We start from the raw sequence: 14,959 nt of genomic DNA on the forward strand, positions 1-14,959 counted from the left end.
GAATGAAAAAAAAGAGGAAAATCATTGGTTTAGTTTGCACAGCATCTTCTTAAAAAGGAAGAAAGTTCATGTCCTTTAGTTCTGGTCAATTTTCTTGTACTACTTCTTTATTAAGTTTTCTCTTCTTTTTCTCATTTTGAAACTCCTACTAATAGCCTAAGAGTTATGAAAATGTTCTTAATAAAGGTATTCTTAGCTTTTCTCAGTTTTGTTTTTTTGTTTTGTTTTTGTTTTATTTGGTGGTACTAGGGATTGAACCCAGGGCCTTGGCACTGCATAATACCCCCAACCTTTTTATTTTTTTGACAAAGGATCTTGCTAATTCGAGAAGTTGTCCACACTGGACTCCAACTTGTGATCCTCCTGCCTCAACCTCCTGGATTACTTTCTCTTATATACATGCTTAACAGCAGAAGCTGGGCATTGTGGCATATGTCCATAATCCTATTGTAGATACTGGGGAGGCTGTCAGGAGGATCATGAAGTTGGAGGCCAGCCTAGGCAACTCAGCAAGACTCTCTCAAAATCAAATTTTAAAAAAGGGCTGGGCATGTAACTCAGTGGCAGAGCACTAGTTTAGCATGCTTCAGATGCTGGGTTCAATCCCCAGAACCTCAATGGGAAAAAGTTTAAAGTTTCTTCTGCTTCCCTCAGTCTCTCGTTCCTCTGTGGCTTATTTAAAGACCAATACTAGTTTATCTTCTATTTCTTTTGGTTCCTTTCATTTTGGAAATCTTCTTAATGGAACAGCGTTCCTCAGCTGTCCATTCACACTTCAGAGTGAGGCACTAGAGCTCACGCACAGTGGTGCAGGGCCCTCCCCAGAGGGAGCCAGGGTGCAGGCCCAGCTGGTGCACCTCAGCTCACCTCAGCAAGTCAACTCCAGCCACCTTCTCAGGTGAGCCCTCCAGTCTGCTTCATGGGGGAGGCGGTGTGGCTGTCAGAGCTCTGGGAGCCAGGGAGGAAAGAGGCCCAAAGAGCCTCAGTGTTGAATATGTGGACCTGCACTCGGTCCCTGGTTTCAATGTCCTTGCACCTCTACCCACTCTCAAACATATCTAGGCTCTTCAGGGCTTGGCGCCCTCTTCCCCACGCGGCCTGAGGAGCTGGGACGGGGTAATCAGCTGGCTGAGCCAGGATCAGGGGTCTGTACCTTCCACCAACTGCCCTACTTTCAGCACCCCGTCTTTCAAGGTTCCTGGTGCTGTGCACCCCAAGCCTCTCCAGCGCTCTGAGGCACCCCCAGCACTCTTCCTGTCCGAGTCCCCTCCACAGGCTCTGTCAGTCTCCACTCACCCGGCCACTTCCACCTTCCAAACTGCTCATTCCATGTTTCATCCACTGCTATTTCCTCTTTCATCTTCGTGGATTTCTGAACTATAACTTTTAAATGTATCATCACTTTAGTGAGTTTTCAGTAAAGATAAATGACTGCTCAATACATTGAACTAAATGGAAGTTCTACATCAACAAAACTATTTTGATGTAATTATCCCATTTTGATATCTCAACCCTCTGGGTTGTGCTCAAATTACTTATAGAATAACTAAATAATAAGCCATGTAAATAATCAGACTACATAAATTCCTTCTAAAAAGTTTCTTTTAAAAAGGTACTTCATCCTTTTCTATGCTAAATAAAAAGGCTAAGAATTGAAGAAAGATTAGTTTACAGGTAAATTTTAAACAATGCCCCATATTTATTATTTCTACTATTTGTATTTAGAGAAACTAGAATTCAGAATTTCTAGTGATTTTGTGAGCTAAGTGTGCCTGCTTTTAGTTGACCCTTTAAAAATAAAAATAAAGGGCCAAGGATTTAGCTCAGTGGTGCTGCCACCTGCCTCGCAAGCGCAAGGTCCCAAGTTTGATCCCCGGTACCAAAAATAAATAAATAAATATTTTAAAAAATAAAAATAAAAAACAAACAAAATCCCCATCTCTTTTCAATAACTCTGCCAGAAATTTTCATTGCTCTATTTTACAGATAAGAAAGTTGACAATAGGTCATTTGCAAAAGGTCAAGCAGGTCGAAAGTGGTAGAGAAAAATTCAAGCTCAGGTCTCCAAGGACTTTTCATAATAACCTAAAGTATATTTCTATTAGTAATTGTGAATTAACATACTCCTGCTGGCTTTAAACACCAGAGGTACACGCATGACTGTCCCACTGTGGACTGCACCACCCGGTGGGACTGTCCCTTGCCACTCGATGGAACAGTCATGCATGTCCCACTGGTGGTTCAGAGCCACCCAGCAGCAAGACATGGGAGTTAGGATGGCTCCATTGTGAACATGTTAACTCAGTAATAATCATTTCAGGGTAAAAATATGACTTCAATTAAATTCCAAGTCTAATGTCTAGATGATTATGTCTAGATAATTAGATGCAATATGCTTTGGCATTTCTGGATAAATATTTATTTTATGAAGGCACTATGAGTATTAACAAATACCTATATATGTAATTTTTTCAGATGAAGTCCTAGAAAGTCAGTGAAAGTACTAATTTAATTTCTCATCCTTGAAATTCTGTACTGAAATTCTTAGGGTTAAAAAAAACTGTGAGGACAGTTGACATTCATTTCCTGTTTACCTTGAGAAGTAGACAACTTAGAAATGTGGGCCTATCACAGCGAGATAGTCACTCATTACATTCATCTACAGATATCAAGCTCCTGATTATAAACCAGTAGTCTTCAGTTGCCACACTATTTTTCTAACATATTCAGAGTAACAGGCATTATCAACAAATTTGTTCATCACACTTAAGCTCATTAAAAAGATCCACTATTCTAATTTTCATTCTGTAACATATAAGTTATAATACATTAATTAAAATGGATCTAGGTCACTGGGTGACAGTGAAGAAAATCATGACAAAATTTCACAGCTCTAAATCTTACTGCTTTCATTTCTACCTAATCATTTTATCAAAACCTGGGATTTGGTTTTATGTATTAAAATGTTATATGCTATTTTAAACCATCAAATTTCAACCCCATACTGATGAAAACAATCACACTATTCATGTAATTTTTGTATTCAAGTAGCTAAAAAACATACCGGGCATTAAAAAAACCGAATACCTATGTATCTACCCAGTAGTTCTGCCCTGAATAACCTACATGACCGAGTGCTGGCTCCGACTGGCAGAGCATTTACTAGGCGTCAGGTGCCACCTAAAGCCCCTTACTAACAGTCATGGGACAACCCTAAGGGTTCTATTGTCCCCATCTTACAGACGGAAATCACAAGCTAGGGTCACACAACCTGTACCCAAGCTGTCCAATCTGCTGCGAAAATGTCTCCCAAAGTTCCCAGCCTTCCTGCCATGTTCCTCAGAATGCCTGCTGCATAATAAAATAACTCACTTCAGTGACTTACCTTCTTCAACAACAGAATATTCACCTAACTTTTCCTTTAAAACTGGAGACTAGCCTAGCGTAGCCACCGCCAGCTCTGCCACCTTCTTTTTGGGAGAAAATAGAGTTCCTTGTCTCCCACAGGCTGGTTTTGAAATTCTCTAGGCCACAAGGTTTACCACTCATTCAAAAGTCCTTCTATTCTAAATGCGACCACACAGCCTCCTGTAACCTCCACGAGCCAATCAAGCTGACAGAAACCTTCTCCAGAAGGACTCACACACAAAACCTTGTGTGAACAATCTGACCCAGGGCATCCTCGAGCTCCTCAGAAGCCTCTGTGCAGAGTTCACACGATCCCTCAAATTGCAGTTCATCAACCACCCAAAGGAGTGGCTCACCTGGAAAGCCACTGGAATGGATTTTGGTTTGGACTTCCCGATGACGGAGGCCAACAGTCTGCTTTCTGTTGTTGATGTTACTGGAGACTGAACCCAGTGCCTTTGCACTGAGCTACTTCCTCAGTCCTCTATTTTCAGAAAAAAAAAATTTTCTTTTTGTTTTTTGAGACAGGGTCTCCTTATGTAACCCAGGCTGACCTCAAATTTGCAGCAATCCTCCTGCCTCAGCCTCCCAAGTGCTGAGATCACAGGCATGCGCCACTACGTCCAGGCTATTTTTTAAATTCTGAGTTGGGTTCCTAAGTCACTAAGTTGTCCAGGCTGGGCTTGGACTTGCTATCCTCCTGCCTCAGCCTCATAGAGTGCTGAGATTACAGGTATGCACCCAGCTAGCAGTCTGTATTTTAAACTGTCTCCCTAGGTGGTTCCTATGGCTCCTTATCAACTCCCCAGGCTGAATGTAATCACTATGCATCACAAGCTTATATTAATAAAAAACTTTAAAAAGAAAAGATGCACCCCTAAAGTTCTGAAGAATTTCTGCTCTAAAACACTGGGTATGTCCTTCCGTCCCACCCTGTGGCATTATTTTAGAAAACTTCTAACAGCAATGTGATAATCTACGACTTCCACACATTTTTAAATGTCCTGTGTGTCAGTGACCAGCCCTTCCCATCCACAACAGCAGCTCCATCCTTCTCCTGCCACAGCCTTAAGCCTGATCTACTCTACTCCTCAGTAACCGTGAGACCAGTGGTGTCCTCTGCCCCACCTCTCCGTCTCCTCCACCACACCTGTTCCCCAGCCTCAGCCAGCCTCCAGCACAGACAGCCAGTCTCATGCCTGCTCACCAGCATCACAGTCACACCTGCCGTGGGCTTCAGAGATTTCCATGCCACTTCCAGCCCTGCCCGAGAGACAGTCACTGTGGGGCCAGGAGGCCACACCTGGATTAGCAGGTTCCTGCCCTTAAACTTCTCTTCCATTTCCAGTTCACGTTGGCCTGAATGGGGATAACCATCGTCATTACTACTAATACTTACAGAGCACTATTAGAACTAGATATCAATTACCTCATTCAATCCTCACAACTCCACGAGACTGGTGCATTACTATTCCCTTTATAAGACAATGACATTGAGGCCAAGACAGATTCATTTGCCTAAGGTTCCATGGCTACTATGTGACAAGAGTGGTGATTCAGTCCTATCCAAGCCCTCTCCACAGCCTGGGCTTGGGCTGCTTCTCTTGACTTCACTGTTAAGGAGAAGCGAGAACAGAAAAGGCAGCTGCTGGGGAAAAACTAGGCCCAGGCAGCCACTCAGAACGCTTGCCCTTTGCTCTGCTTCCCTCCATCTTCACGCTACAGATGCATGTCTTGCTCTATTCTTAGCTTTTTACGACTCCTCTCTATATAGCAGCAACAGGGCTGGGGATTTAGCTCAGCGGCACCGTGCCTGCCTCACAAGCGCAAGGTCCTGAGTTCAATCCCCGGTACCAAAAAAAAACAAAAAACCAAACAAACAGCAACAGTCTGCAATTTAAGAAAGTTTTGGAAATCTTCTTAATGAGCTTTACAGGCTGAAACCTTGGTATTTTATTGGTGCAAATTTATAAAGAACAGAATGTGAAAGCAGTGTGGAAAACTTTGAGACTGAATGGGAATACTCCAATTTTTAAACTCACCTCTTACTCTTCTTGTAATTCTCCAGGTGCTGGGATTGCACATGTCTGCATCTTTCTAACTCACACTGCTCACACAAGTCCTCCAGATGAAGCAGGCGATTTTCTACCTCCTCAAAACTGGCCTCCAAATGAGCTAAAAGTGCATAAGATAAAAAGAAGAAACACATGTCAAGAGTCAGAATTCCTGATCATGAAGAAAAGTACCAAAAAGGCAAAAGGTTAAACTGTTGAGATTGTTTTGAATTTGCTTAATAATCCTTATTAAACTTTCTGGAAGCAAAATATACTGACCAACATTAAGGACACTTCAAAATTGTTTTTTGAATTTATTTCAACCATTTTCAAGATGTACATGTAAATCTCCAAAATACTTTATTAACCAGGATGAAAAAATAAACTATCTTGATTAATCTTCTATCTTCATGATCCTGTACATCACATATGAATAAACAATTTTCACATCCTAAGAATACAGCAAAATACAATTAACACAAATTATTCTAACATAATTTAATATTTATGACTTCAAGTACTTCAGCATTTGTTCTGCCTCTGGCATATCGCAGACATAACTCTCCAAGGCACAGAGGACATGTACGAATCCGTGGGAGGCCAGGCTAGTGGGTGGGCAGGGAGAGGCTCAGCTGTCTGCTGGGCGACTCGTCTCTCATTACACTGCCCTGTCCCAGACCACAGAGCTCCACAGCTTTACTGGAACAGAAACATCATCTGGTCAAAAGATTCAAAAAAGATTCTCCAAAGCCTGGAGAAACCAATCTAGCACCTCGCCCAAAGCCACACAGCCAGGGAGGATAGCTGAATCCAAACCAAGGTGCTTCTGCTACTATGATTTCCAGTTGATGGGATTCTAAGTGAGCTCACCTCACAGGTGTAGGGGTAAGGACTACGCAGAAGAAAGGTGTCGAGGTCAAAGGTTTTAGAACTCAAAAGGCCTCATGACCATTTACTGCGCACGCACTGACACCTGCTTGTCACAGGGACACAGGTGAGATGACAGGCCTGATGCTCACAGAGCCATAGCAGAGGGAGGCAAATGCCAGGTGACACAGCGGGAGAGTGCAGGGCAGGAGCTCACAGGAACGGCATCTAACAGTCCAGGTGACTCAGCAGGGATGGCTTCCAAGTCAGGAAGTGACAGTAAGCCCCTCATCATTAGGGGACCTTAAGTTTAGCCCAGAGATAAGTTACAGGTGTGAGTTTGTTGGGAAAAAATAAAAATATTATTGCTATTTTGATGTATTAGGCCCACAGAGCTTGTTTACAATATGACCTTTACTGATCAACAAAATTTTTATTTTATCGGCGGGGGTGGTTTAAGACAGGGTCTTGGTATGTAGCCCAGGCTGGCCTCAAACTTGTAGCAATCCTCCTGCCTCAACCTCTGGAGTGCTGGGATTACAGGTGCGCTCTACCATACCCAGAATAGGTCAACAACATTTTCAGTTTTAACTGACAGTTGTAAAATTTCATCTTCATAAAGTTTTCTCTATGAAGAAAACTAGAAATACCCTGGGGAAGGCAGAGCAAAGACAAGTCGACTGTGCAGCCTTCCAGCCTGCGGCTCACTCACATACAGCAGCTACGACGCAATTCCCTCTTCTGTGCACAGCATTCTCACAGGACTTTCTAAACCAGCTCGGGCCAAATCCTCAACTTTCACCTTGCAATGCTAGTTAATAAGATCCAAATTTTGCTTGTTTTTAATTCATCTTTCCTTGGTCTAGAAATACATTGCCTAAAATCCTAAATTTTGACTCTACTAAATAGCTGAGCTTATAAAAACTCCCTCTTCTATTTGGTAGGACCAAAGGCATAAAGACATGAATTTCAGAGCAAAAGAAAATCTTATTGAAAAAGAAAAGTGTGACAAGTAGTTTAGCAGCGTGAATGTGAAGACATTTCAGGCGCTGACTTTTATGGTATCAAGGTATCACTGCAGAACACTGCGACGTCTGGAAAAGGCTGACACTGACACAGCTCATACTGGTTTTCAAACTGCTTTGGGGCCACACAAAATAGCTAATATATGAGATTATGGAATCTCCAAATAAAATACTATGCAAAAATTTAAATTTTAATCAATGAATAATTATATCTAAGACTTTAAAGAAAAATTTAAAAGGTACATAAAGAAATGTAAAAGGCAAATGGTGTTATATTAATTGCATTCACATATTTTAAAATTTTTATTAAACAGAAAAATGAGTGGGAGACTCAGCCTGGGAGCTAGTACTACAGCACTAGCACTGAAGGAGCAATACTCAGCTCATTCTGTTGTAACTAGTTTGACAAGGTCTTAAAACATACAAAAGACTACCATAACTGATAACGTTATTTGAAAGGAGAGCTCATTTTGCTTCATGATAAGAACTAGAGTTTCATTTAATACGGAACCCATTTTACCAAGCGACTTGGTTCCTTGGTACCATGCACATGCCCTTGCCACCTGGAGGACTGGTTTAAGCTCACAAATCCTGCTCTGCCCCTCATGAGAGCTGTGATGTGGCATCTCATCAGTGAAAGGGGCTAACAACACACATCTCACGAAGCCGTCAAAGGACTGAATGAGTCAAAGTACCTAAATTTAGCATGGACAGTAATGAAATGAATATACACAAATGCATAGAGAAATCTTTTAATAAAGATTAGCTAAATTTTATAAAAGTCATTTCAAACTTATACCCCTGTTGACCAATATAATATAAACAAGATCTAAGGATAGATCACAATATCAGTAACATTTTCATTTTTTCCCTGACAAACTCATATATGTACTTATAAATCACACTGTGGAGTATCTTCTTAGATTTAAGATCCCCTTTTTCTAAGAGGAATTAAATTTCAAATGATTTTTTTAAAGAAAATAAGTAATGGAGTCATTACTACTCTATATTAAAGTGTAATGTCCTTTTTACATTTTTAATTTTTATTTGGACAGATGGCAATTTCCATGCAGATTCTGGCTCTGTCAGTTGACTACAGAGCTGATGGGGCCAGGAGCTTGAATGAGGTCGATTCTCAGGCAGGCCAATTAATTTCTCATGGGCTGAATTCTGTTCTAGGTACAGACTTTACTTGGTGTGCCAGTCACTCTTCTCTTAATGACTGGGGACCAGGTGTGAGTGGTTCAGTATCAACTTGGAATTCCAAACGAGAGGGAAAGAAACATCCTTCTGAATAGGCTGACGCACCAAGTTTTTTGCTGAATGGCAAATTTAAAGATGCCTGGGATGGCCAATGGTCACTTAATTGTTACCACCAAATTGATATTTATCAATTTAGAGAGCTGCAAAAGCCCTGAAGTCTTTTCAGAAGCAAGTTAAACACCTTACCTCAGCCTCTGGAATCCACCACTCTCTGGCCACAATCTACTATAATAATCCCACCACCACTGTCCTGCACATATTCCTTCTACCTCATAGCAAAACAGAAGCACTCAGCATTCCAAGAAGGGCCCCTGCCTGCCTCCTTGCTGTGCCTCTCTGAAGTACACTCCTTTGCAACCCCAACGGTCTCCTCAGGCCTGGGCCTATGCCAGCTCTGCCTGCAGCACACGGCTGTTTCCCTTTTCTGCGCTTCCACAGTCTTTGAACCTCACACAGACTCATCTTCTCACGGACATTGTGTTACCACCTGTGTCCTATCATGGCAGGAATCAGTACTGGACTTGAGGGTAAATACAGTATTCTTGCATAGTTTTAGCTCCTCATAGCTAGTCTACTGAATTCCATTAAGAATGACTTGTGACTTGTGATAAAGTCACTCTATTATTCTACAACATAAAAAAAAAATCAAGAAAATAAATCTGATTCATGTTCATCTAATTTAAATACTAAGATAAATTTTGTAAAAGAATAATACAAACATGAGCAGAGAACTTAGAAAACATTAAGCAACATGATGATATTTTATTAGCAGTAGGTATACCAAACCAGGCCACATTATCAATGAGTTAAAGCAATGAGAATTTTCCATTTTAACTTTTTTTTTTTTTTTTTTGGTACCGGGGATCGAACTTGGGTCCTTGCACTTGAAAGGAAGGCGGCGAAACCACTGAGCTAAATCCCCAGCCCTATTTTAACTCTTAATAAGCTTGAAACCAGTAACAAAATATAAAATTATATTTAAACACAAGTTTTCATCCATTTTATATTAAAAACTTTAAAACGCTTAAATTATTACAATTACGTATGTATTCCAAGTATTTATATTGAATTTAAACTGGCAGAAATGCTCCTTTCATAACCTGCTTACTTCCTACTTGAAAACCAGTTGCATATATGAATACATTTGGTAGCCAATTTAGAATGCACGTATGTGAGACGCAGTAGGCCTCCATACACAAACACCTTTACAAGGAGCTCAAGCCGCATCACTTTGCTCACTATAACAGCAGCATATGTCTTGTGTTAGTGATCAGTGGAAAAGATAGGTGGAACTGTATTGTGAGAAGCCATTTGGGAATGCCCGACAGCTGTGCAGGAAAGAGCTCCACAAATCTTTGTGAGAAGATTGTCCCAGAGGAAGAGCAATTCTGCTTGGAATTTTTCTTTGTACCATTTGTTTCAAGTACATATTATCTGTAGTGTAGCTAACGATATATGAAGAATGAAAGAGCACACAAAATTAATTATTTTACACTTAATGAGTTCTTTTCTAACAAAATAATTAGTCTCATGGAACAAAGAAAGCTTCTTTGGCTACAAACCCATAGGTTACAGAAGCTAGGTAATAAAGATCAAATGCTCACGTTATGCTTTTATGTAACAAGCACACAGTGGTAATAAGGAAACTTTAACAGGTGTGTTAACCTGCAAAAGCCATTATGGAACAAATGAGATCTATGTAGTAGACTAAAAGGTAAGTAAAAAGAGTCAGTGTCCTCTTTGAAGGGTTTAATCTCAGAAAGTAGCCCGAACAATAAAATAATCTAGTTCGTGAAATAACAGCTGTGCCAGTCCCCCATTATATGTTCTCTTAAATTCTGTATGGAAGAAAGCAAAACAATGATGTATTAGGCAGGTCAGATCAAAAGAAAGACACAAACAGTATATGGCTGCCATTCTCTGAGATCAATGTATTACCTAAGAACTAAGAGTCATCTGTTCTAAAGGAAGGAATAATCTTATAAAATAGGTCATACAACATAAACTAACAGTGAAAACTGAAAGACAAGCCCGTGATGGTTTAAATTCAATAAAATAGTATTGGACTACCCTCTAGTGGAAATTCAACAGAATTCAATAAGTACAGAACTTCCCAAACATGTTTTCCTAGTTTTATGATAAAACTCACACTGTGGTTATTTCAAGAATATGAAAGCATATAGAATCTGGATAAAAAGACTACATTTCAACCTTACATACTGTCTTTCAATGCACAGACTACTATGCTGTTTACCTTACTATATTTCATGCTGTGGCTTGCATTCCAAATTGCTGTGTAGCACAAGCTAAACGGCAAAACATCCATCCAAACTCCACTGTCACAAAAAATGGCTTTGGAAATTTGTAAAGACAAGAGATTGTCACTAGCTTGTCAGCATCAGGATGGTTTATGCCAGCCTGGTTCACTGCTACAGCCCCAGAGCATAAATCAGCACCTGGCCCACAGCGGACATCTCATACATACTGGGAACTGTGCTAAGTGCTTTGCATTTGTCACTCATTCCATCCTCCAGCTACCCTACAAGGCAGGTACAGTTAGCTCGAAGCAGACTGGTTTCAAGACCCCCGGGGAAACCTAAATCCTTGGATGTGCAGGTCCCTTATATAAAATGATACAGTATTTGCATATAACCTATGTTCATACTCTTGTGTATTTTTAATCGTCTCTAGATTATTTATATTAGCACAATACAAAAATATGTAAACAGTTGTTATACTGGATTGTGTAGGGAATGAAAGGAAAAAATCTATACATGTTCAATGCAGGTGCAATTTTTATAGTGAATGTTTTCTACACGCAGTTGGTTCAATCTGCACACACTGAACCTGCAGATACGAAGGGCCAGCTGGACTCTGGTGACCCTTCATTTTGCAGATGAGAAAACTAAAGCTTGGAGCAGTGAAGAAACCTGAATGGGCCTCAGACCAGGGAAGTTGTGGAACTGAGAAATCATCCCAGATATAAGAGTTCATAACTTTGTTTTCTGGTTTCTTGCATACCTTTATCACTTCTTTCTTAAACGACAAGTTTTACTAGTATGTAATTATCAATTAAACAGGTTTTTGTAAGCTGGATGGATCACATCGATAAAAAAAAATCAATATGAATGGATTAGCTATTGTTACTTAACAATTCCTGAGGGGCTCGGTAACCAGGAGTCATACTTACTAAGCTACAGGGTAGCACAGCTAAAAGCATCATCAGAAGTCTGAATTGCTTACATAATATAAAGCCTTTGCTCTTTAATAAAGGCAGACTCTCCAGAGAGTAAGAGGTAAGCAGCATGGAAAATGGAGAGACTGACTAGATATCGTATTAGCTCTGACAGGGAAAACGTAAAAAATTCAAAGTTAAGGTCAGTTACTGTTTTTTCTAAGTCACGTCTATTTTTTATTATTGCTTGACTCTTTAAGACTTGTAATATTATGTGTAAGTATTTACAGGTGATGATGGGAGGTATTTTGAGTTTACCAAAATGAAAATTCCAAACAGCATATGAACTTCTAAAACACTAAGTGCTTCCAATATCCAAATGTGTTGCATAAACTTATTAAAAGGAATTCACAAAGTTTTTATTTATTAATTTTTTTAAACTTTTTTTTGAGACTGGCCTGGAGCCCACTAAATGTAGCTTACACTGGCCTTGAACTTTGTATTCTTGAACTTTCCCAAGTGCTGGGAGTACAGGCATGTGCCACAATGCCTGTCAAGAATGTTTTTAAAACCTAACTCACAGGGATTTAGCTCAGTGGTTCCACTACCTGCCTCTCAAGCGCAAGGTCCTGAGTTTGATCCCTGGTACCGACCCCCCCACCCAAAAAAAACCCCCTAACTCACAAAGTCTGGCTTCACAATGGTTTCCAGTTGTAACAGAAATACTGATTCCATGAAACTTAAGTTGCTTAGCTAAACGTCTCACAATTTCAAAATCTCTGAGCTTATTCTAGGTCAACAAATATTGGGCCTCTGAAATTCCAAGTTTTCACTTGCTATTTTACACGGTGATTTATTCATTAAGAATAAATATCAGGTTAGTAAGTACAATAAATTAAACCTCAAAGGTAGTATATATTTATAAAGCAAATGAATAATTCAGTATATATGTGTATATATCAAACATCTAGATTTTAGATGTATCTTTTTAGCAGATTGAATTAGCTCTCCAAAAAGAACTCAATCTAAGTTAAACATATACTGGGGGTGGGAGGATAATTTACTTCATTTTGAAGTGATTAGCTACCCAGAATAGAATCTCAGAGAATTCTTTAAGCATTAATTTGCCCTTAGTTGTAGATGTTCTCAGATTAGTAAAGAGAATTCAAGTGAGCATTTGGGAATCCCATCTAAGCCCATTTAAGAAGCCAAAATGCAGTTTCTAAAAAATCATGTAACCCCCCAAAATCAAATTTTTTCAAGATATTAAAATCTTAATTGGGCATGAAAATACAGTATATTCTAAGAAAGACATATAGACTGTACTTCCTAAACAGAATTAACTCTGTCAACAATAATTGGGCTGGGGATTTAGCTCAGTGGCGCCATGCTTGCCTCACAAGCTCAAGGTCCCCGGTACAAAAAAAAAAAAAGAAAGAAAGAAAGAAAGGAAGAATACTTGTGGCAAAATGCATGTAATCAAGACAGTGGCATTAAAAAAATAACTATTTGTAAACGGAATTTATTCTCAGCTAGGATAAAACAGAGGGAGGCTACTACAGGAGAGCATCTAAAACAAACATGCCAGTAAATGAAAAGCAAGTGACTCAAGAGCTATAGACAGGTAAGCTCTAAGAAAGTGGCCAAGAAGAAAATTCCGAATATCTCGAGGGCTACTTCCACTAGTTAGTTATCCAAGGCTGGGAAGGATCACAACTCTACCAACAGCAAGTAAGGAATGCAGAGAGCCACCACGGCCACTGTACATTTCTCCTAGAAGCCAGCATCGCTCCGCCATGCCTTACCTTCAGAATAACAACTCCCCGCACCCAGATGTATCTGTAATAGCAGGGACTCGAAGAGGACCGTTTGAGGAGACCGAGTGACAGATGCCATCCACTGCCTCATCGCCCCCTGAGGAGAGTATCACTATGGTTGGGATCCTTTTTTCTTTTGTTTTGGTGGTACTCGGGACTGAAACCAGGGCCTTTGCCCTGAGCTACACCCCTAGCCCTATTATTTTTTGAGTCAGGGTCTCACTAGATTGACCAGACTGGGTTTGAGGCTGTGATTCTCCTGCCTCAGCCTTCCAGAGTGCTGGGATTATAGGCGTGCATCACAAGACTCAGCTATGGGTCCATGCGTCTTATTAACTGTTGGGCCTGAGCCAGTCCCAGCCTCTCCAAGTCTTCCATTTTCTGTAAAGTGGGGATAATAAAAGCTATGTTTTACAGGGTTCTTGTGAGGGTTAGAGGCAGTATTTAAGAACCTAACAAACTCTGACATACAGGAGGTGCTATAAAGGCTGATGGTTATTACTAGCAACAGCATCCCATAAATTACCTCCTTCATAAATTAGTTTTGTGTTGCTTTAAAGTAACGCTGAAAAACAGGAAGAGATGACAGGGATATTAATCTTCTCATTTGTAAGACTAGATTAAGTTATTTCCTGTAGATTCCTCCTACTTCACTAACATTTTAAACTTGTATAAAAAATGATGCCAAGTAAAAATTACAGGAGGCCATCGTTTTGGTCTAAGCTCCTGTACTAGGCTCCAACAGATCAGGCCACAAATAAAAATGGATTGCTCATGCTAAAGTTCCACAGCACCAAACTGAAAGTTGTTTATCTGATCTTTCAACAAAATCAAGATTAGAAAGATAGAAGCTAAATTTCCTAAACAGGCTAGTTTCAACTGGCACAATAATGAAATATCTTCTGCCTTAATCCTTACACAAAGATACAACCTGAAGTAACCTGATGTTAACCAATCATTGGGGGAGGGGGCGGGGGGGCAGGGTCTCACTACACAGTTCAGGCTGGCTCTGAACTGTGTAACCCTGGCCAGCCTTGAACTCATGGTGATCCTCCTGCCTCAGCCTTCCACGTGCTGGGATTACAGGCATGTACCACTGTGCCCAGCGCCCAGTCATTCTTCTGTTGTTCTGTCTCCCTGTGCCCACGCTACAAAGAGACTTTAAAATGACCAATCTGCTTTTGTTTCTGCATTCTTCAGCCCTTTCTACTTGGTCTACAAATCAACCTCATTTGTTCAGCCCATCAGAATATTTACTCTATTTTATGGAATGAAGTGTTGCACAACTCTAGAATCATAAATAGAACCAATTAAGAGTGTCTTAATTTTGTCTTTTGATAATAATAAGCC

General features: G+C 40.2%; 1 protein-coding gene across 4 annotated transcripts in view; it reads right to left on the reverse strand.

Annotated features, from left to right (window-relative positions):
- Dtnbp1 (dystrobrevin binding protein 1) overlaps positions 1–14,959 on the reverse strand; it is a 110,274-nt gene that overhangs the window by 78,614 nt on the left and 16,701 nt on the right. For all 4 annotated transcript variants that reach the window (XM_021260622.2, XM_004847656.4, XM_004847653.4 and 1 more), the window contains exon 6: positions 5,451–5,583. In XM_021260622.2, coding sequence (XP_021116281.1) covers positions 5,451–5,583 — 133 coding nt within the window. The remainder of the gene's footprint in view (positions 1–5,450; positions 5,584–14,959) is intronic.

The sequence above is a fragment of the Heterocephalus glaber genome, unplaced genomic scaffold, assembly GCF_053883595.1.
Source record: "Heterocephalus glaber isolate CG9 unplaced genomic scaffold, H.glaber_assembly_v1.0 deba00001472, whole genome shotgun sequence".
Classification (NCBI taxonomy): Eukaryota; Metazoa; Chordata; class Mammalia; order Rodentia; family Bathyergidae; genus Heterocephalus; species Heterocephalus glaber.